This window comes from Notolepis coatsorum (genome assembly GCF_963971535.1).
Source record: "Notolepis coatsorum genome assembly, chromosome: 15".
Taxonomy (NCBI): Eukaryota; Metazoa; Chordata; class Actinopteri; order Aulopiformes; family Paralepididae; genus Notolepis; species Notolepis coatsorum.
In genome coordinates this window covers 12,202,057-12,226,637 of record NC_140179.1, presented here as the reverse complement: position 1 = coordinate 12,226,637, position 24,581 = coordinate 12,202,057, and the positions used below count along the sequence as shown (strand labels likewise).

Sequence of the window (24,581 nt, the reverse complement as noted above, 5' to 3'; positions counted from 1 at the left end):
TCTTCTTGTAGTCAGTGGATAACTTCTCTCTTCTCTTCTTGTAGACGGTGGATAACTTCTCTCTTCTCTTCTTGTAGTCAGTGCAGGGGTGTACAGTGCGACATATATCTCGCACGTGCTACAGCAACAGCTGTCTGTGCGATGGATGGATTTACTTCACTAGCACTGGTGCGATAGGGATTCGGTTCATATAGATACTCTTATTTTGAAAATCCTGTAGCGGGTCTCATTTCTGCCCACGCGCAGCTCCAGCTATAATAACTAGGATCGACAGCTAGCAACATTCAGGTGCATATGATACTCTTATTTTGAAAAAACTCCGTGACAACTCGACGAGTCATATCCGCCCTATCCGTGCTTGCAAGCAGAGCAGCGTGTTGGTGCGCACACAGCAGTGCGCCTACACGTCCCGAAATAAGTCCGGTGTGTTTTTTTTTTCTCGCAACGGGTCAAATGCATCTACATGCTTTGCACCGTCGCCATTCCTTTATGCGCACATCGCCCGAAATTAACGTTTATGTACCATTACAATCACTACAACGTTAGCAAGCTAACAAGCTAATCCTGATCAGGCAGAGCCAGCAGACACAGTGTGGAAAGGGAAATGGGGGGCACTCTCTCCCCTTCCCTGTGTGTGTGTGTGCGTGCGTGCGTTTGGAAAGACGATGAAGTCACTAGTCAGGACTCAGGACAGGAGTATATTATAGTAAACTGAGGATGGACAGATAATGTTGATATTCAAATATAAAAAATGTCGAGAGGAGTGGAAGTTTGAAGACTAGACTACAATATGATGCGGGGGTGGTGAGTTGAAACAGTGTGTGTGAATGAATGAATGTAAACTTTATTTAACAGATTGCAGAATGGGTACAGTACAGTACGGCTCAATACACACAATTGTTAAGGGGATGCAGACCAGAGAAAGACGTTTGTCTTGTTTACATCAGGGTCCCCCATTGTGTGTGTGTGTCCCAACCGACCCCACTTCTATGTTTCAATAAATTATTTGCATTTAAAACTATTAACGCTGACTCATTCCTTCAGTCCACTCAAAATTATGCTAATATTCCTTATGTTGTTTATGATATTAATTGAAAATAGCATATGAGAGTATTACTATTATAGTAATAATAACACATGGCGATATACTAAATGACAGCCAAACATGGCACTGCAACTAAATAACACAAATACAATAGGCACATTTGTGACTGTTACAAATATAACACGTTTTATACTTGTGCTACAAGATTTTGGCCTGTGCTACAAAACTATCAACCTCTGTAGCACCAGTGCTATGTGCAAAAAAAGTTAACGTACAGCCCTGAGTCAGTGGATAACTTCTCTCTTCTCTGCTTGTAGACGGTGGATAACTTCTCTCTTCTCTGCTTGTAGTCAGTGGATAACTTCTCTCTTCTCTGCTTGTAGACGGTGGATAACTTCTCTCTTCTCTGCTTGTAGTCAGTGGATAACTTCTCTCTTCTCTTCTTGTAGACGGTGGATAACTTCTCTCTTCTCTTCTTGTAGTCAGTGGATAACTTCTCTCTTCTCTGCTTGTAGACGGTGGATAACTTCTCTCTTCCCTTCTTGTAGACGGTGGATAACTTCTCTCTTCTCTGCTTGTAGACGGTGGATAACTTCTCTCTTCTCTGCTTGTAGTCAGTGGATAACTTCTCTCTTCTCTTCTTGTAGACCGTGGATAACTTCTCTCTTCTCTGCTTGTAGACGGTGGATAACTTCTCTCTTCTCTGCTTGTAGTCAGTGGATAACTTCTCTCTTCTCTGCTTGTAGACGGTGGATAACTTCTCTCTTCTCTGCTTGTAGTCAGTGGATAACTTCTCTCTTCTTGTAGACTGTGGATAACTTCTCTCTTCTGCTTGTAGTCAGTGGATAACTTCTCTCTTCTCTGCTTGTAGTCGGTGGATAACTTCTCTCTTCTCTGCTTGTAGTCAGTGGATAACCGCTCTCCTCTCTGCTTGTAGTCAGTGGATAACTTCTCTTCTCTGCTTGTAGACGGTGGATAACTTCTCTCTCCTCTCTGCTTGTAGTCAGTGGATAACTTCTCTTCTCTGCTTGTAGACAGTGGATAACTTCTCTCTTCTCTGCTTGTAGACGGTGGATAACTTCTCTTCTCTGCTTGTAGTCAGTGGATAACCTCTTTTCTCTGCTTGTAGACGGTGGATAACCTCTCTTCTCTGCTTGTAGATGGTGGATAACCTCTCTTCTCTGCTTGTAGACGGTGGATAACTTCTCTTCTCTGCTTGTAGTCAGTGGATAACTTCTCTCTTCTCTGCTTGTAGTCAGTGGATAACTTCTCTCTTCTCTGCTTGTAGTCAGTGGATAACTTCTCTCTTCTCTGCTTGTAGACGGTGGATAACTTCTCTCTTCTCTGCTTGTAGTCAGTGGATAACCTCTCTTCTCTGCTTGTAGACGGTGGATAACCTCTCTTCTCTGCTTGTAGTCAGTGGATAACCTCTCTTCTCTGCTTGTAGACTGTGGATAACCTCTCTTCTCTGCTTGTAGGCGGTGGATAACTTCTCTCTTCTCTCCCGGTAGACGGTGGGCGACGCCATCTCTGACATGTTGGTGATTGAAGCGGTGTTGGCCATCAAGGGTCTGGCGGTCCAAGAGTGGGATGCCATCTACACTGACCTGCCCAACAGGCAGCTTAAAGTCAAGGTGTGTGTTTCTGTGTGGATTCTGTGTGGATTCTGGCAAGCAGTATAGGTGACATGGGGGGGAAATAATATCACAATATTCAGAAGGACTGTTTTCAATATTATTTTATATGACAGTATTTTTATAGTAATGGGAGGTATAGAAAACATTAGAAGATCCAATCGAAATGTTTAATTTTATAATTGGGACAACATATCGGGACTGCATGGTAATGGGAAGTGTGATAGAATGAACTGAAACTCAAATTTGCAGTTGACATTCTTACATATTTGAAAATGATATTCTCTGAGAAATATAACTGACTTTTGGCTCTTTATTTAGATAGGAAATTCACAATATCAAATAAAAACCCACAATATGAATACACGATTAGACATGTATTGATATATTATCCAACCCTAACAGTGCAGACACACCAGCCGCGCACGCAGGCACTTGCGGGTTTAATGCGAGAACAGCGTGCGTGGCCGGGCACACCGAGTCCGACTTCAGAGCGGGCGAAAGTGCACGGAGGAAGGCATTGGAACAGCTGTAAATGCCTAGTCTATTGCGAAGTCAGTCCCCGTTTGAAGATTTTTTTTTAAAGATTTCCAGTTCCAGTGTTCTATTGTCCATTTTGCATGTATAACCAGTTATTATCTAATTATTTAGAATGTTAGAATTAATTTTAGAATGATGATCAGTGTGACTCCTGAAAAAGTATAGTAATATGGTTTATTTGTATTGGGAAAGATACAGACACATTAGCTGGTTGAACAACATCTATATGTGTGGTAAAGATGCAGATATTGAGTGTATTTCTGTGAAAATCCAACCAAAGCTAAAACGATCGCTTCCAGCCCGCGAGTCGCGCGCCCACGTGCGGCCGGTGGGCACAGCTACGTCCGTTAACATGGGAGCGAAAGTGAAGCGCTGGTCGCCCGCCCGCCCGCCTGCCTTGGCGCGCGGCTGGTGTGTCTGCGCTGTGATGCATAACTTCTTCTTCACATACACCTCATTCATTTGAAAGTAAACATTTCTTATTATTCACAAACCCACTTCTCTCAAAGGTTTGACAGATGTAGATTAGATTAAATTCAAATGTATTGCCATTATAAAGCACATGTGCAGTACAATGAAAAGAGGTGGTTACACTTTACAAAGCTAGATGCAGACAACGCTCGCTGCAATATTATATATTATATATATATATATTTAAGCATTACATCACACGCAGGAGTGGTTTGTGACCAATAAACCATGCCTAGGGGTGGTTGTTAGGCCCGAGGCGCAGCCGAGGGTCGTTAGACCCCCCTAGGCATGGTTTATTGGTCACAAATCACGACTGCACGTGGTGTAAAGCTTTTATACAACTGCCAGATTCATCCAACCTTATTTCTATACAATAAACACACATTAATCGAAGATTTATTGAAAAAACCATCCGCCAGAAAAAGTAGTTCCCACAACTCCATGTGGAAGCAGCTTGAAGTGCATCCAACCAAACTAACACATCCAACTGTGTATTATTGGAATGATTGAGAGAAGTTGCCTCATGTGGAAGCAGCTTGAAGTGCATCCAACCAACTAACACATCCAACTGTGTATTATTGGAATGATTGATTGAAAATTTATTAAAACGTTTTCTTTGCCCTATAGGAAAAAAACGTTTTCTTCGCCCTATTTTTTTATTTATTTCTTTTAGCCTAAACTTAACCAGTTGGAAACCAGGGGTACAGTAATAAAATTAGCAATCAACCAATCAATCAATTCAATAGACCATGCTCACTTAAAACAGCGCTGCTTCTCTCTCAGTCTGACTCCCCCGCTGTTGCAGACAGGAGTGTGTGTGTGTGTGTGTGCGTGTGTGTGTGTGTGTGTGTGTGTGTGTGTGTCACAGTGTGTGTGTGCGTGTGTGTGTGTGTGTGTGTGTGTGTGTGTGTGTGTGTATGTGTGTGTTTGTGGGTACGCCAGCGTCGGACAGTGTGAGAGAGAACGCTGCAGTCGGAAAGTAGGAAGGAAGAAATTTAAATCAATCAATTAATCTATCAATCAATCCGCGATTTTTCTTTTGTTCTAGATTGAGTCAAGACCCATCAATTACATCATCCAACATTGTTTAAAATACTAACACATTCCCCTTGACAGAATCGCTTCATATTTAGTCGTTATGGTGCTTTCAACATAACCATTTGTTGTCCGAGATCCTGTTTTCTCCCGGAGTGAGCCGGGGAGGGTTATGTGATTTGGTTGTGGGCGGGTCCTGAGCCCAGGACCGTGGATTGTTACCAATAAAGACGTGTGAATGGCCAATCAGAATCGAGAAATTTGCATGCCGTTGTATAAATATATATATATATTACCAAATTGTTCTAAATAAATAATAATGATAATAAATCATTTGAAGTTTGGACTAATTCTTTACAACTGAGGTAGGTAGATACAAATTTTTTAGACTAGGGTACCGGTATCGATTCACAGGTACCGGTATCGGTTCAAATGTGAACGGTACCCAACCCTAATAAGTAGGTATATATAGAAGGATTATAATATGCAGGTATATTCAGACGGATACATATGTGTAATGTTCCATTGTGCCCACTAGGTGTCAGACCGCAGGGTGATCGACACCACGGATGCAGAGAGGCGGGCGGTGAGCCCCGCAGGCCTGCAGGAGGCCATCGACGCTCTGGTGAAGAAGTACCGACTGGCTCGCTCCTTCGTGAGGCCCTCCGGGACGGAGGACGTGGTGCGCGTGTACGCGGAGGCGGAGACACAGGTGAGGTCACGGCGAGGTCACAGGTGAGGAGGTCACGGCGAGGTCACAGGTGAGGTCACGGTGAGGTCACAGCTGACCGTAAGACAGTACCATCAGCAGGGTTCGCACAAGGTCCTTGAAGTGCTTGATTTTTTTACAAAAAAAAGTCTAGGCCTGGAATTCCTTGAAAACAGTCAATTTTCTTAACAAGGTGCTTAACACATTCCCCGCCAAAAACGAGTTTACTCGTTATTGGCCGCCAATCGAATAACGCCAATAACGAGTTTACTCGTTTTTGGGATCGTTATTGTTCTGAAGGATCAGATTAAACCGAATATATATATTTATTTATATATATATATTTAATTGTATTTGTATATCCCCTGATATCCCTTGTGTATTCCTTGTACAATATGCATTGAATATCCCTTCTAGTCTACTGAACATCCCATAATAGTCTCCATTCTACCATTGGACGAGACCTTGGTGCCAGGTCGCCATACCCCTCAGACCAGGTTCAATCGTACCGCTCAACATGTATGGACAAGTCCTAGTTCCGCGTAGGAATATGTCTACCGCACCACTAATGGTACTATTTGTTCATAGTGCGTATATATACTGCGCTATTAAAGTAGAGCTTTCTTTTAGTCCAGTTCCTTACCCTCCAACAGAGTGACAGACGCAAAAGCCTCCCCGCGAACCACGTGTGGGCAGTAAGGCCAATTCGGCCCAGTATCGGCATTGAGACATCGTGTATATATTAATATTTGAATAGTCATATTTGGCACTATATCGTCGAGTTGGACGTATTCTATTAAGCTAATAATAGTCTATTCATATGTAGTGCCTCGTGCGGTAAGAGTTCTATAGTAATCAGCACCCCCATCGTTTCGGGCATCAGCTGGACGCTTATCCAGGGTGGTTGACCCCACGTGAAGCTGCACCCGAGGAGCTCCAGGCCAAAGAGCGAGTGGACCTGTATATTGGATTATTCTACCGACGACGGCTAGCCTTCCCCGGCTTGGATTATGCTTTGAGTACTTTGATTATTCTATGGATAAAGGCCAACACTGCGGTGTGTTGGAAATACCCCCCCCGGAGAGGACGACAGGTGAGAAGACGCTCTACACGACGAGGTCGCCTCACGTCTCTCCATCGTGGACCGGAGGACGCCGGCCACAGAGAGTCCAACTGCTTTCATCTGTGGATCGAGGATCGCTGGGCACCGGGTCGCACGACTGTGGGCTCTCCCAGGATACCCTCGGCCAGACGGGATACAGCCAGACTCTACCCCCCCCCTCCAGCTGTCCTACAAGCAGTCGGAACCTTCCCCTAGTGTATCCAGCTATATAATCATTCAAGTATCATTGCTATTGTTCCCTAAATATTCCAGGTTGTATATTTGCTTCCTGCGCAATCAGAGATTGGACATTCGATATTGATCTACCTACGAATACTCATTTGCCATAAAAGTGCATACTATTTCAAATCATAAATGTAATTAAGTGATCGTTGTACATACCCTTTGCTATGTATTATTATTAAACGCAGACTTTCGACTTGGTACATTTGTGTTGGATCCGTTTCATCAGGTGGGAGTGTTTATCATAATTATTTATACCTAGTACTGGGTGGCCAGAGTCTAAAGTACAAGAGGTAGTGGTAGTAAGTATCATATCTAACAATACAGTCAGGGAATTGTACCCCTCAGTTACAATTGGTCCTTCGAGCCGGAGGGTAATCAGTGTAATATTAATATAGTGTTATTAATATTAAAATGGCCTATGATGAACACTCCACGAAACGATCCTCCTAACCAACAACGCCCGCGGCGCAAACGACAGCTCCCTCAGTACCTAGAGGCTTACGCTGTCAGTCAACAACCTAGTCTTCTACCAACAGTAAACGCAGTAAAACTAGAAAGTAAAATTATGTCTAACCCTAACGACCAGGCTACCCCGACCATAGAGGCCCCTATGGGTTCTAACGTAACTGACCCAGCTCACGGTGGGGACCAGGGGGAACCAGACATGACTTTACACCCCGCCAATACCGAAGAAGTAGTCCCCGACGAGTCCCGGGAGGAAGACAACACTACCGAGAGAGAACTCGGCACGGAAGAAGATGAGGAGAGCACCGTGGAGATAGAGCTCCAAGACTCCGCACGGAGTACCCCAAGGGACGGCTCCCCTATACAACCGTCTTCTCCCAGCGAGGCAGAGAGGACACTACAGCAGGCATTCCTCGTCAGCCTGAAAGCCTCTACTGAACGCGATAGACTCCAGGGTGAACGCGATCGATTGCAGATACAGCAACGGAGCGAAGAAGAGCACATACGCCTGGAAATAAGACGCATTCAGATGGAAGAGAATATGGCAAGAGACCGGGCCGACGCCCAGCGCGCCGCCACCGGTGCCCAGAGAGAATCGGATCTCACCAAGCGCGAAGCCGAGCGCGACAGAGCACAAGCGCAACTAATAGAACAGCTGATCAGAAGGACAACACCCCCTCCCTCCACCAGAGGCTCCAGGAACTCGTCTAGACATCACTCCAGGGCGGCATCCCCTAGCCGAGTAAGCGACCCTGAACTTGACCAACAGACGAGGTCTATACCCCCCGCAGACCCCCTTCCCCAACCGGTCCAAGCGAGACCCAGCCACCGGGAAGGAGCAGCATACACTGCGGAGAGGCTAAATCAGAGACTACAAGCCCTGGATGACCTAACGGAAGACGAAGAGGAAGAGGAGGAGAACCATGCCCGACGACAGCACAGTACTCTACCGGACCAGGAGGTCCAGTACAGCCCAGGCTATACCCCCGCGGAGCTGCGCTACAGACCCCCGACGCTATTCACGGGTGAGCACGACGCACGACCCGCACCGAGGAACAGCACCTCGACCAGCGGGCCATGGTACACAGCCGGTACCAGCCCACGCCAAGGAGCAGGAGGAGACTCGCCTAGGAGGCCTCTCCCCCAACGCTCGCCGATGTATCAACAATCCGCGTCATACATTGGCACACCTATGGTACCAGACTTCACCCAGGAGAACCGGGCCCAGTATACGGAGCTCCGCATGTGTCTGGAGACAATGTTGGTGGATGTCATTGATGAACGCCATAAATACGCGATACTACTGAAGCATTTAAAGGTACCCCGCGCGCACAGCATAGCGCTCGCCTACGCCACTTCCACGACCCCATACACCGCAGCGCTGGTAGCGTTGGACCAGAGATATGGACGTATATGGGATTACGTGATCCAGGAGATCAGGCACATCGACCGCCTACCCCCAGCAACAGACAATCGAGCACTGGACGACCTGTCCATCAGAGTGCAGTCCCTGGTAGGGATGCTGGGAGCGCAGAGGGAAAAGGGTAGGCATGAACTATACGCCAACTCAAATGTAGAGAGGATCTTGGAGAAGCTACCGCCCGCCCGACAGGAGCGCTTTAGGCGGCAGAGAGACCACCGAGACCCTAATGGCCCCGAACCGAACCTCCTCGATCTAGCCGACTTCCTGGCGAGAGAAGTCAGCAGCTTACGGCTAGATACATTCGGACGGAGCACCCCTGGCTCCAGAGAAGGAACCAGGAGACTAAATGATGGAAGAAGATCGGTGACTGTCATGCACCAATCGGAGTCAGTGCCAAGCAGTAGGAGCCACAGTACCCCCTCAAGAAAGGAGAAGTGGAAGATAGTGTGCCCCTACTGTGAGAAAGAACACTGGCTGTCACAATGTGACTCATTCCCCAAGATGAATGCGGAGGAAGCGAGTCAATGGATAAAGTCCAACAGACGCTGTTTTCGCTGTGCGCGATCACACATGGCAGCCGAATGCCGCTTAAAGAAAAAGTGCAGTCGGTGCGATGGAGCCCATCTGGACATACTCCACGACAGTAACAGACGGCGGCCTCCACCCGCACCATCAAGCAGCAAAGCAAGCGTCATGTACATCGACCCCGCCAGCAGCAGCGGAGCCAGAGTGCTCTTAAAGGTAGTCCGTGTGACATTGAGCTACCAGAATAAAGTCATGGACACTTACGCCGTCCTTGATGACGGGTCAGAGAAGACCCTTCTGCTCGCGTCCGCTGCGGCCCAGCTAGGGCTGCGGGGGAGCGAAAACCAAATGACAATTCGGACAATAAGAAGAGATTTGAAAACGATAAAGGGCGAGAATGTCTCATTCTCTATCGCAGCAAGCGGCCAGCCCGAGCGACGGTACAGGATTACAGACGCTTTCACCAGCCAAGAAATAGGACTCTCGCGGTACACATACCCCGTAGCCAAGCTGATGGAGAAATATGTACATCTACGCAAGCTACCGATCCCCCTCATAGACGGTGCTACCCCGACACTGTTGATAGGCTCCGACCATGCAGACCTCATTGTCCCGATAGACCGGGTTCATACCGGACCCAGAGGCTGTCCTGCAGCAGTCGAGACCTGCCTAGGATGGACTCTCCAAGGCCCACTCGCCAAATCTCTCAACCGAACCACAGCCACTAGCTGTCTCCACTCCCGAGTCACAGAGGGAGACACCGCACTCCTGCAGCATGTAGAGAGGCTATGGACCTTAGAACAAATGCCCTTTAAGAACGAAAAGAAAGACATTCGCTCTAAAGACGACATCTACGCCATTAACCTCCTCGAGACGGGAACAAAGAGAGTCCCAGTCAGCGGCGTGTTGAGATACGCCACGCCACTCCTGCGGCGGGAAGGGATGCCTACCTTTCACGCAAAGAAAGACGCCACAGAGCGGTACCTACTAAACACAGAACGGCGCTTAGCCAAGGACCCCGCCCAAGAAAGTGTATACCGCGCTGAGATTGAGAAGCTCATCACAGCGGGACACGTCACAAAGATTGACATTAAAGAGGCCGACCAGACGACTGAATCGTGGTACGTGCCCCACCACAAGGTTCATCACAACGGCAAAGACCGCATCGTGTTTAACTGCAGCTACCAGATCGGATCCCAAAATCTGAATAAAGAGCTATTGCCCGGTCCTACACTCGGCCCCTCCCTACTAGGCGTACTACTCCGCTTCCGCCAGGACAAGGTGGCTATCAGCGGGGATATCAAAGGGATGTTCCTGCAGGTGAGATTAGTAGAGGAGGACAAGCCCCTGTTGCGGTTCCTATGGAGAGAGAGGCCAGGAGATGAGCACCCAGCCATCTACCAATGGGAAGTCCTCCCTTTCGGAACTACATGCAGCCCATGCTGTGCTACATTTGCACTACAGAGACATGTCGCAGAGGACCCAGCAGCGGACGAAGAGGTCCGACACAGTGTGAAGAACAGCTTCTACGTAGATAACTGTCTACAAAGCGTTTCGACCCAGGAAGAAGCCGAGGCTCTCCTACTTAAACTCCGCGCCTCTCTGATCAAAGGCGGCTTTGATCTCAGGCAGTGGGCCAGCAGCGATCCGCACGTACTGCGCAGCCTCTCCTCCGAGGACAAGGCAGCGAGCAGCGAGACCTGGATGGCCACAATCCCAGGAGAAGCCCAAGAGATGACACTAGGACTAGTGTGGCGCTTCAAAACAGATTAGCTCCACTATAGACACAAACCCCTGACCACGGAGCAGGGAAGGTCGACGGCAATACCGACCACCAGACGGAGTGTGTACAGAACACTCGCCCGACAATATGACCCGTTAGGATGTATACTACCGTACACCACCAGGGCAAAGATGATTGTACGAGCATTGTGGGACAAGGACCAGGGCTGGGACGACCCCATTCCCGCACACCTTGCATCCACCTGGAGAGAGTGGGAGATGGAACTCCACTCACTCCCAGGCGTTAATATACGCCGAAGCTACTTCCCACCCACGGTGAGGCCAGAGACATGTAAAATGGATTTACACGTCTTCAGTGACGCCTCCGAGGTCGCCTACGGATCAGTAGCCTACTTGCGGGCCCAAGAAGAGGGGGGAGAGATCTACACAGCATTCATCCTCGCCCGCTCGAGAATAGCCCCACGCAAGCAACAGTCTATCCCACGTCTAGAGCTCTGCGCAGCCCTCGCAGGAGCGCATCTAGCCACGCTCATCCAACGTGAGCTCACCATTCCGGTGCATAGAACAATCCTGTGGTCAGATTCCACGACAGTACTCGCCTGGATCAAATCGGATTCATGCAAATACAAAGTCTTCGTGGGAGTCAGAGTCACTGAGATTCAAGAGTTAACCGGAGAGTTAACCGGAGAAGCAAACTGGCGCTATGTTGATACAAAACACAACCCAGCTGACGTCATCACCCGGGGAATGTCCCTAGATGACTTAACCCGTCATAACATCTACAGTGACGGACCAGCATTCCTCAAGCTCCCGGAAGGAGATTGGCCCACGCCCACCCCGAGGGAAGCAAGTGACGAGGAGGCTGAGAATAAGAAACCCATGTTCTGTGGATTGAGCACTGTTGTCTCCGCAGACCCCAACATAGACGATTGCATTACCATAGAGAGTGCGCAGCAACGGACATTCCTGCGGCACCACCCAGAGATTAAGTCCCCCGCTGATATGTCAGCAGCTGACTACGAGGAAGCAGAACTGCTTCTACTGCAACGAGCCCAGAGAGACTCGTTCCCCGATGAACTAGACTGTCTACAGGGAGGAAAGCCCGTCCCATCAGACAGCAGATTGATTCATCTGGCCCCCGAGAGTGACACACATACCCTCATCAGAGTGGGTGGTCGCCTGCGGAGAGCCCCCAATTTACCGGATGACATTAAGTACCCGATCGTATTGAACAGCCGACACAAGGTCACAGAGCTGATTATAAAGAAATACGACGAGGATGTACACCACGCAGGAGCAGAGAGAGTCTTCGCGGAAATCAGACGTCGTTACTGGATACTTCAAGGAAGAGAGGCGGTGCGACGCTTCCAGCGAACCTGTCTAGACTGCCGAAAGTGGCGCGCGCAGCCCAGCATACCACGGATGGCTGACCTACCTCCATGTCGCCTCCGACTCGGCGACAAGCCATTCCACTCAACAGGCATGGACTGTTTTGGCCCGCTGCACATAAAGAGAGGAAGAGGCACCGAGAAGCGGTGGGGTATTGTATTCAAATGCATGACCACCAGAGCGATACATATCGAGCTCCTTCCGACCATGAGCGCAGACTCATTCCTTATGGCCTTCCGAAGATTCACATCACGGAAAGGAAAACCGTCTACATTATTGTCCGATCACGGGACAAACTTCAAAGGCGGAGAAAGAGAGCTGAGGGAGAGCTTCCAAGCTATGGGCCCAGAACTTAAGACCCACCTCGCTCCAGCCCAGATTGACTTCCAATTCAACCCCCCAAACGCACCCCACTTCGGTGGAACTTGGGAACGAGAAGTACGTTCTATAAAGACAGCCCTGTACGCAGTACTTGGGGCCCAGACTGTGGCGGAAGAAGTCCTAATGACAGTCCTCACGGAGATTGAGGGAGTATTGAACTCCAAGCCCCTCGGTTACGTCCCCAGTGATGTAGCAGATGTCGACCCAGTCACCCCCAACACCCTCCTGATGGGGCGGCTAGATCCCGCGTTACCCCAGACAATGTACCGGCCTGAAGAAGCGAACGGCCGACGAATGTGGAGGTACAGCCAAGTATTAGCCGACAAGTTTTGGAGCAGTTTCCTACTGCACTACCTACCGTCTCTACAGACCCGCCAGAAGTGGGTAAAAGAGAGAGACAATTTGACGGAAGGAACAGTCGTCATGATTATTGACCAGTCACTACCCAGAGCTATGTGGCCGGCTGGCCGCGTAAGCAAAGTGATCACCGGTGCCGATGGCAAGGTCCGAGCAGCTGAAGTACTCGTCCAGGGGCGCATTTACACCCGTCCTGTGGCGAGGCTCATAGAACTGCCCCGACTCCCAGACACAATCGATGATGACCATGACCCTATGACTTTGTGAGTTGACTGACCCTTACAGCGAACCCTTGAGTGGTAGACAGTGCGGTTAATCTGTCTCTGCTTAACTAATTGGGTTGGGACCAATTAGGGGGCGGCTGTTCTGAAGGATCAGATTAAACCGAATATATATATTTATTTATATATATATATTTAATTGTATTTGTATATCCCCTGATATCCCTTGTGTATTCCTTGTACAATATGCATTGAATATCCCTTCTAGTCTACTGAACATCCCATAATAGTCTCCATTCTACCATTGGACGAGACCTTGGTGCCAGGTCGCCATACCCCTCAGACCAGGTTCAATCGTACCGCTCAACATGTATGGACAAGTCCTAGTTCCGCGTAGGAATATGTCTACCGCACCACTAATGGTACTATTTGTTCATAGTGCGTATATATACTGCGCTATTAAAGTAGAGCTTTCTTTTAGTCCAGTTTCTTACCCTCCAACAGAGTGACAGACGCTAAAGCCTCCCCGCGAACCACGTGTGGGCAGTAAGGCCAATTCCGCCCAGTATCGGCATTGAGACATCGTGTATATATTAATATTTGAATAGTCATATTTGGCACTATATCGTCGAGTTGGACGTATTCTATTAAGCTAATAATAGTCTATTCATATGTAGTGCCTCGTGCGGTAAGAGTTCTATAGTAATCAGCACCCCCATCGTTTCGGGCATCAGCTGGACGCTTATCCAGGGTGGTTGACCCCACGTGAAGCTGCACCCGAGGAGCTCCAGGCCAAAGAGCGAGTGGACCTGTATATTGGATTATTCTACCGACGACGGCTAGCCTTCCCCGGCTTGGATTATGCTTTGAGTACTTTGATTATTCTATGGATAAAGGCCAACACTGCGGTGTGTTGGAAATACCCCCCCCGGAGAGGACGACAGGTGAGAAGACGCTCTACACGACGAGGTCGCCTCACGTCTCTCCATCGTGGACCGGAGGACGCCGGCCACAGAGAGTCCAACTGCTTTCATCTGTGGATCGAGGATCGCTGGGCACCGGGTCGCACGACTGTGGGCTCTCCCAGGATACCCTCGGCCAGACGGGATACAGCCAGACTCTACCCCCCCCCCCCCTCCAGCTGTCCTACAAGCAGTCGGAACCTTCCCCTAGTGTATCCAGCTATATAATCATTCAAGTATCATTGCTATTGTTCCCTAAATATTCCAGGTTGTATATTTGCTTCCTGCGCAATCAGAGATTGGACATTCGATATTGATCTACCTACGAATACTCATTTGCCATAAAAGTGCATACTATTTCAAATCATAAATGTAATTAAGTGATCGTTGTACATACCCTTTGCTATGTATTATTATTAAACGCAGACTTTCGACTTGGTACATTTGTGTTGGATCCGTTTCATCAGGTGGGAGTGTTTATCATAATTATTTATACCTAGTACTGGGTGGCCAGAGTCTAAAGTACAAGAGGTAGTGGTAGTAAGTATCATATCTAACAATACAGTCAGGGAATTGTACCCCTCAGTTACAGTTATATTGTTTATTCGCTATATCTATTCATAATTCATAGCTGCAGCCTCTGGTATAGTCTTCAGACCCCGGATGAAAAAACAATCCGTCTCTGCAATGTTGACTAGAAGCAGCTCACTGAGACCCGACGGCGTTATTAGACCCATAGATATAATATAAGATATATTTTAAGCACTCGGAAATGTCACAGTCTAAAACTATATCCATTGAATAAAGACCTGGCAATGAATGGGGTATCAGCGCCCCCTGCTGTGGCGGGCAATGTGTTAAAAAGTCCTTGAAATTAAAATCAACCATTCGCATTGAATGTTTAGTTCATCCATGATCAAATTGTTCTGAATCAAGAAATCTTTTATTTTTCTTCTGTTTTAATCAAATCTGACTAGTCGCTGTCTCGCTCGCTCCAACTGCTTTTCTTCATTTATTCGCGTGTGATGCTCTAGCTGGCAAGCAGGCCAAGAAGATGCTTAAAAAAACAGCATTTAAAAGTGAATTTAAAAGTGACATCCTTGAAAATGAAAAATAGTGCTTGGAAAAGTACTTACAAGTCATTGAATTTCATTTTGCAATGTCTGTGGGAACCCTGCATCACTCACAAGTGGCTCAAGTCGAGTCAAGTGTTCCTCAGCGTACGGACTGCCCAGACCGTACAGGCTTTTAAATCACTCTTGAAAACCTACCTGTTCTTCTTGGCATTCCCCCCTACTTAACCACGACTAGACCCCTGGCCCTTCTATCCTCTTTGTTTTACTGTGTCCTACCAGTTTTTATTACTTTCATTGCTTTATTATGTTTTTAATCCTATATCTTGCACCATATTGTTTTGTTTTTGTTGCTTTCATTGCTTTGCTATGTTTTTTCTTTTTTCTTGCCTCACACTATTTTGTTTTTATCAATTTGCTTGTGAAGCACTTCAGCTGCCGCTGCCTGGAAATGTGCTATACAAATAAAACTGACTTGACTTGACTTGACTTTATTAATACCCTTGAGGAAAGTGTTGTAATAAAAGAGTGCATAGTTAACAGAACATAGAACAAAGTGCAAGTAATAATGACAATGGTGATAACCGTAGTAGTAGTGAACAGTAGTGTGTGTGGCAGGATTCAATCAGACTGTAGTGATAGTGATGATGCTATACAGTACATGGTCCAAACCGTAGTAACACACTGCACCAGAGTCCATGCAGTGTTTATTATTAAGAGTCAGACGGTCCTAACAGTGTTTATTATTAAGAGTCAGACGGTCCTAACAGTGTTTATTATTAAGAGTCAGACAGTCCTAACAGTGTTTATTACCAAGAGTCAGACAGTCCTAACAGTGTTTATTATTAAGAGTCAGACAGTCCTAACAGTGTTCATTATTAAGAGTCAGACGGTCCTAACAGTGTTTATTATTAAGAGTCAGACAGTCCTAACAGTGTTTATTATTAAGAGTCAGACAGTCCTAACAGTGTTTATTATTAAGAGTCAGATAGTCCTAACAGTGTTTATTATTAAGAGTCAGACAGTCCTAACTGTGTTTATTATTAAGAGTCAGACGGTCCTAACAGTGTTCATTATTAAGAGTCAGACAGTCCTAACAGTGTTTATTATTAAGAGTCAGACGGTCCTAACAGTGTTTATTATTAAGAGTCAGACAGTCCTAACAGTGTTTATTATTAAGAGTCAGACAGTCCTAACAGTGTTTATTATTAAGAGTCAGACGGTCCTAACAGTGTTTATTATTAAGAGTCAGACAGTCCTAACGGTTCTCAAGTTCACCAGCTGTTGGCAGCAGTCCGTGCTCACGGTTGTGGAGCCTGATGGCTACTGGCATGAAGGACTGGGCGAGGCGGTTTGTGGTGTCAGTATCAAGTCAGTATCACCGAAATCCTACCCAAAACGTGCCTCTGGCATCATTTAAAAAACATTTTTATAAAAAAAAAAAATACTTGGCATGAACACACCAAACACCTTCATACACACCCACTTGGACCTCCATGTCCAATCTCAGCCTCCTAGGGAGAAACCTGTGGCCGCAACCCACCAAACAACCAACCAACCAACAGTGATTTACAGAGCTACTGGTCGCAGCTAATAAAAATGTTCTAATGCCGATGTGTTGTTTTGTGTTTCAGGAATGCGCGGACTCTCTGGCGAAAGAAGTCAGCCTGGCAGTGCATCGCCTCGCTGGGGGAGTGGGAGAGGAGCCTTCACACTAAACACACATCCAGGTGTTACAGGGAGGTGTAGTCTGACGTCACTTTAGTTTCCTATAGGGAGGTGTAGTCTGACGTCACTTTAGTTTCCTATAGGGAGGTGTAGTCTGACGTCACTTTAGTTTCCTATAGGGAGGTGTAGTCTGACGTCACTTTAGTTTCCTATAGGGAGGTGTAGTCTGACGTCCCTTTAGTTTCCTATAGGGAGGTGTAGTCTGACGTCCCTTTAGTTTCCTATAGGGAGGTGTAGTCTGACGTCACTTTAGTTTCCTATAGGGAGGTGTAGTCTGACGTCCCTTTAGTTTCCTATAGGGAGGTGTAGTCTGACGTCACTTTAGTTTCCTATAGGGAGGTGTAGTCTGACGTCCCTTTAGTTTCCTATAGGGAGGTGTAGTCTGACATCACTTTAGTTTCCTATAGGGAGGTGTAGTCTGACGTCGCTTTAGTCTCCTATAGGGAGGTGTAGTCTGACGTCGCTTTAGTTTCCTATAGGGAGGTGTAGTCTGACGTCCCTTTAGTTTCCTATAGGGAGGTGTAGTCTGACGTCACTTTAGTTTCCTATAGGGAGGTGTAGTCTGACGTCCCTTTAGTTTCCTATAGGGAGGTGTAGTCTGACGTCACTTTAGTTTCCTATAGGGAGGTGTAGTCTGACGTCCCTTTAGTTTCCTATAGGGAGGTGTAGTCTGACGTCACTTTAGTTTCCTATAGGGAGGTGTAGTCTGACATCACTTTAGTCTCCTATAGGGAGGTGTAGTCTGACATCACTTTAGTCTCCTATAGGGAGGTGTAGTCTGACGTCACTTTAGTTTCCTATAGGGAGGTGTAGTGTGACGTCCCTTTAGTTTCCTATAGGGAGGTGTAGTCTGACGTCACTTTAGTTTCCTATAGGGAGGTGTAGTCTGACGTCCCTTTAGTTTCCTATAGGGAGGTGTAGTCTGACATCACTTTAGTCTCCTATAGGGAGGTGTAGTGTGACGTCCCTTTAGTTTCCTATAGGGAGGTGTAGTCTGACGTCACTTTAGTTTCCTATAGGGAGGTGTAGTCTGGTGTCACTTTAGTTTCCTATAGGGAGGTGTAGTCTGACGTCACTTTAGTTTCCTATAGGGAGGTGTAGTCTGACGTCACTTTAGTTTCCTATAGGGGGGTGTAGTCTGACGTCCCTTTAGTTTCCTATAGGGAGGTGTAGTCTGACGTCCCTTTAGTTTCCTATAGGGAGGTGTAGTCTGACGTCACTTTAGTTTCCTATAGGGAGGTGTAGTCTGACGTCACTTTAGTTTCCTATAGGGAGGTGTAGTCTGACGTCACTTTAGTTTCCTATAGGGAGGTGTAGTCTGACGTCCCTTTAGTTTCCTATAGGGAGGTGTAGTCTGACGTCACTTTAGTTTCCTATAGGGAGGTGTAGTCTGACGTCCCTTTAGTTTCCTATAGGGAGGTGTAGTCTCACGTCCCTTTAGTTTCCTATAGGGAGGTGTAGTCTCACGTCCCTTTAGTTTCCTATAGGGAGGTGTAGTCTGACGTCCCTTTAGTTTCCTATAGGGAGGTGTAGTGTGATGTCACTTTAGTTTCCTATAGGGAGGTGTAGTCTGACGTCACTTTAGTTTCCTATAGGGAGGTGTAGTCTGACGTCACTTTAGTTTCCTATAGGGAGGTGTAGTCTGACGTCACTTTAGTTTCTCTATAGGGAGGTGTAGTCTGACGTCACTTTAGTTTCCTATAGGGAGGTGTAGTCTGACGTCCCTTTAGTTTCCTACAGGGAGGTGTAGTCTGACGTCACTTTAGTTTCCTATAGGGAGGTGTAGTCTGACGTCCCTTTAGTTTCCTATAGGGAGGTGTAGTCTGACGTCACTTTAGTTTCCTATAGGGAGGTGTAGTCTGACGTCACTTTAGTTTCCCGCACGGTCCACCCGTATAGGGATTTATCATTGGGAAAATGTATTATCGGCTATTGTAATAATTCTTTCCATTTTTGCACAAAATGAGATCCCTTCTATCACTAACATGATTGTTTAAGCATTTCTTTCTTTTTTCATGTTGAGCTATAGATTGTGGATGAATACACACATAAAGGTACACCGTGCCAATGTTCATGCTTTATTTGTTTTAAACGAGACGATTTAGAAATGTGTCCATTGGAAATACATTGCAATTTCAAGCGAGGTGGACCGGCCGGAAACAACAATGACGTAACCACTACACCTCCCTATAGACCAGGAAGTAACCACTACACCTCCCTATAGACCAGGAAGTAACCACTACACCTCCCTATAGACCAGGAAGTAACCACTACACCTCCCTATAGACCAGGAAGTAACCACTACACCTCCCTATAGTGGGAGAACAAAGTGATGTCCGCCCTCTTGTAGGGCTGCTGCGATCATGATGCTTTGTAATGATGGTTATTGTCTCACAAATAATTGCAACCAATTTGATTGTGTCATTCGGCTTAAATCCTAAATGTGTCCAGATTGAAGTTGTGTGTCACTTTTGCAACTAGATCCATGTTTGCTCACTCTACATTGCAATGATGATGTCGTACGAGCAAGGGAAACAAATTAACCTTAAACAGCATCTGTCCTCTCATGCAAACATTAACTTGAAGGTTAGAATGGAAGAGGAAAAATAAAATGACTAATGACGTTGAAATAAATGATCACATGATTATTCGATCATTACAGCAGCCTTTCCCTCTGGCTACATCACGGGCACAGAACAGTATGTTTGAAGTCAGTCGCGGACTGGGACCATAATTCCTACCGGGAATTTTACTGGGCAGGCCAGGCCCATACCCATACCCCCATCCCATCTTCGCAAACTGTGGCTACGAAAAAAAATCACGCATTCCTGCCTGCTTGCCTGAACTTATATACCGGTATGCGCAAATAGAAACATCTATACCGACCTGGCCTGCTTCGGAGTTCAGTGGCCTGACTGCGGGCACAAACAAACAAATTTAAAAATAAAAATAAAAGCATTTGCCAGGGCAGCCAGGCCATGCCAGTCTGCCAGGCCACCGGGAAAACTCCCGGTGCTCCCGATGGCCAGTCCGCTAGCGTTTGAAGTGTACAGTCTATTCACACGCAAATACAAGCACACACATACACACAGTCTATGCAAAGTATTGAACAATCCTGTCTTTTTATTTGTTTGTCTCCCATTGATGACATCATATCCCAGGAATCATGATTGTACAATATGCTTTTTTCCATGGGGTGCCAAATGTTTTTTTGTGTTTTTTTAATTGCACTTAATGCTTTGTACTACTTTTCTATCCAACTCTTTGTATTCCTCTGTCAATGTGAAGAACATGGATTCACTGTGGGAGATGAAGGGAGTTTATGCAAAAGATAGCACTAAATGATATGATTTGCTAGCAAATGTACAGTATCAGTATCACAGCTGATACTACTATTACTATGGTGAAAATGTAGTAAAATGCTTAATATTTACATATGTAAGCGTATAATAAACATTATTACATATGAATTGCCTTTGCCAACAATGAAACGATAACATTGCAAGTAGATTCCTTTGTTGGATTCTGTGTCCTTTTCAGATTGTAATTTTCCTTTCTTACAAACTGGAAACCCTTCGCCGGTCGGGTGCTTTTGTACTGTACTCACTGTATTTTTGTATGTAATGGTGAAATGAAAGGTTTACATGGGTATTAGTTCTTCTGTCGTTGGTAATTGAACTTCCTTGAACCTCAAACAAACAAGATTATGCTGCTATGGTTGACTGCCATTAAAAGAATACAGTATCTAAAAAATGCATAATATGCTATTCCTCTCTTGTTCCTCTCTTCTGTACTCAGTTCTGTGCGCAATTCTGATTTATTGCTCTGAACAGATTTTTTTGTGTGGCCAATATCAGATTCCAGTGTGAACTGGTTATGCTCCTGAACTGACTCACATGCGCAAATGAAAAATTAGTATTACCTTTATTTAGCCAGATAAAACATTAACACATTGGTCGCCAAGATCGCTTTTCAGCGTTATTGCCCGCCATGCGTTGACCGCCAAGATCGCTGTACAGCGTTTTTTAGATCAATATTTAATTTTTTCGCCATGGCATTCATAATTCATCCACCAAACCCCGATGCCCTAGCGGGACCCTAGATGGGACTGCAACGGCTCAATACCGCCGCCTGGTGGATGGTCGGGCGAGTTACACTATCGCAAAAACCGGAAGTGTCATCGGTGCATCGAGGAAATTCCTCCCGCAGTCGCATCTCGCTACGGGACTCCTGACAGACACTATAGTACATATGGATCGCTTTCTAAACTTAATAATCGATATGATTTCAGCGTTTATTGTGCCATACAAACCGGAAAAATGGACCTAGGCGATCGGCGTTGAATAATTGGGATCTTTCACCGCCAGTCTCATCGGCCCATGGTAAGGGGACAGTAACGTTATTTTCAGCCCGATTGTGCGTTTCCTTGTTTGTAATCAGTCTGATCAATATATCCACCCATAGTAAATAAAGCCGTTACTGATGATCAAGGAATTATAAACGACCCCCCCCCCCTTTCCTCCACGCATGATGAAGCATAATGTATACCGATCATATACATTTGAATTTTTTAATATAGCGTGTATGGGAAAGAAACAGCAATCGATAATCTATCATATGCGTTTGGGCCTATAACTAGCATTTTTGGAATTACAGCAGAAAAGATTAAAAACATACTTATATTCTCGAAGGTATTAACACAACAATGTATGAATGAAAAAGTATAACGTTCCCACATCCTGAACGATAGATAATCGATGTTGAATGGGCCATAGTAATGTCAATATAGCAATACAATTTTAAAAGTTATAGCCCTGCAAAGAAGGTAAACATCTCCATAGGCTTTTAACGGTGGCAGAGGAGGGTATGAGATGGGCACAACCCCCGGCGGTCAATGTGTTAAGAACAGGTTTCTTATTTACAATATTAATCTGGTCCAAGAGGCCCCAACAGGAATGCACAAAAAGAAAAAAATAATATATATATATATTAATAATAAAATAAAAACACAGTTAACACTTTAATCGCCGGAAACGCCGAATCTCGTCATTCCCCGCCATGCTCATTCTGCCGAAGACGCCGTAACACGTCTTTGATATCAATATTTCAAAAATCTGTGATCGAAATCATATTTCTCCCCCGGGGACCTGAGATATACTGCTGAGCTCCACTCAACTCTCTAACGGTTCAAGAGCGCCATCTGGTGGCCGATCGGCAGATCGCCCAACAGGAAGTCATGTGGATGAAGTGGTGCTCACCCATATTTCGTCCGGGCAGCCTATAGCTTATTCCCAGCAGAAGAGTGCTGCCGAGTGCTTCCGCGTTTTCCCTGATTGGCTGCGACACGCCCCGCGGCAGCCGCAGAGCGGCAAAGCGGAGCTCTGCCGCGGAGCGGAGCGGCAAAGCGGAGCTCTGCCGCATTATGTAGCCGTAATCCCTGATGTTTTTCATTAGACGCTTAGCTCAACTGGCAGCGCTGCGGTCCGTTGGTGACACGCTCATCGCCCAACGGTGCGAGGAAGATACGGTAAGATCCAGCGTTATTTTCCAACGTGTTCTTTACTAACTGCTCTGATGATCATATCACCCACACTAGATGAATGATATAACGTTGCCCACGGAATTATAAACGACCCCCCGCCCATCCGGTCAACATCAGATCATACGTAGTAACTTCTAGAAGTACATCCAGTTGAAATTTTTTATCTCGCACAGATTCCTACCATACCAAACTGTATTTGATCATCAATATAATGCATTTAGGGCTATAAATCAAGTTCTGGAGAAAGCTGCAGAAAACGATAAAAACATACTTATACTTTAGACCGTATTTTAGTATGAATATGTGAATGAAAAAGTATAACGTTGCTACACCCTGAACAATAGATATAGGACATTGAATGGGCCATAATAATGTCAATTTAGCAATACAATTTAAAAAGTTATAGCCCTGCAAAGAAGGGGAACTTCTCCATAGACAAATAGAGATGGCGAGGGATGGTAAATTATGAATTTAACCATGGCGATCAAAGTGTTAATAATAATACACATAAACAAATAAACACATGCACAGCCTATGTACAAAATAAATAAACAGGGGGGGGGGTGAAAGTATGCGTGTGTGCGCGCGCATGTGTATGCAAACGGATGCGTGTGTCTAGGTGCGAGTACAGGGGCGTCGTTTTGGTATGGCACTCGCCATACCTTGGCAAATTAAAATCTAAAAGTTAAAAAAAAAAAAAAATCTAATAATTACAATTTTGTATGTTGATTTAGAATTTGAATGTCAACATTATGAACAAAGCTTCGAACTATTCGGTACAGCCAGCCCTAGCATGTTTTGATATTGTCAATTATCTCACTTTTACTAGGTGACTTTTACTGTGACTAACTGAAATATGCACACACAAAAAAGGAAAATGGACATACAGATGAATCAAAGGGCAGCAGAGACAAGTGATACAGGGACACAGGTAAGGTCTTACAATGGCTTAGTGATTATAACAGTGCAGTTCAGCATTCAGTAACCCATACTTTTTGTGAATGTGTTTTTGATACTACATTCTGTTGAACACACACCTCAAAACCGTACCTAAGGAAAATTGGCTCAATTGCAAGAAAAATAATAGACAGTTATGATATTACATTCTGCATAATTCGTATGGAAAATATTATGGTTCCCTGCTTTAGTCTGTTGACACATTTCTATACTAAAAATGTTTGTGTAGTCCTGTGTCATACCTAAATGTCATATAAGTTAATTGTATAGAAACAACTCACCAAAAGTGACTATTGCACAACTGATTTGCCTACCCCCACCCCCCCTCCTCGCCATACCTTGGCTTTTACTGAAATGACGCCACTGTCGGAGCAACTGGGCTGTTGTCATTCAGGACACTAGGGGGCGTCCCTTCTTTGGCACCGGGACAAGGTGGGTGTCCTGCAGGTGTCTATTCGAATACCAACCGGTTCATGCTTCCGCGTTCGTGTTTTGCACTCTGATTGGCCACTGATGTTTCTGGTCGCACCAATCGTGTGACGGCAAGTTCTTTCGCCGGTTAAGCTTAGGCACTCTTTCGAAGTTGGTTAAGGTTAGAGTTTGTCTCAGAGCAGGGCGATAGAACGCCAGCCCTGATTCCAAACTCCAACCATAACCAACTTCGAAAGAGTCGCCTAAGCTTAACCAGTAATAAACTAGGCGTTAGGTAGTTTGCTGCTGGTCGAGGCGGATTGGGCGCACATGTCACATGACCAGAAATGTCAGTGGCCAATCAGATCGCACCAGAAACGGCAGTGGCCAATCAGATTCGCAAAACGCGAAAGCATGAACCGGTTGGTATTTGAATAGACGCGTCCTGCAGACACGAGGGGGGGGGGGGGGGGGGGGGTCTTTGGGTGCCCAAGCACTTGCTCATGTGCCACTTGATGACCAAAGTGTCCTTTTTTGGCAAGGCTTTTGTTTATTTTTTTTATTATATATTTTTTTAAAGAGCAATGCCCATAGTCCTCATCAAGAATAATTTTAATAATAT

At 45.9% G+C, this 24,581-nt stretch overlaps 1 protein-coding gene across 2 annotated transcripts in view; it reads left to right on the top strand.

Moving 5' to 3' along the window:
• The window catches only part of pgm3 (phosphoglucomutase 3), a 77,989-nt gene extending 57,207 nt beyond the window's left edge, over positions 1–20,782 (top strand). The window contains exons 11-15 of one of the 2 annotated variants that reach the window (XR_014620553.1): positions 2,557–2,679; positions 5,264–5,437; positions 16,956–17,064; positions 18,758–18,793; positions 18,830–20,782. Coding sequence is in view for 1 of the 2 variants with exons in the window: in XM_084330359.1 (XP_084186485.1) it covers positions 2,557–2,679; positions 5,264–5,437; positions 16,956–17,039 (381 nt within the window). In the remaining variant the exon portion in view is untranslated. Of the gene's footprint in view, positions 1–2,556; positions 2,680–5,263; positions 5,438–16,955; positions 17,326–18,757; positions 18,794–18,829 lie in introns of those variants that run through there. The other variant, XM_084330359.1, reaches the window with a different exon arrangement.
• The last annotated feature ends 3,799 nt before the right edge of the window (positions 20,783–24,581 follow it).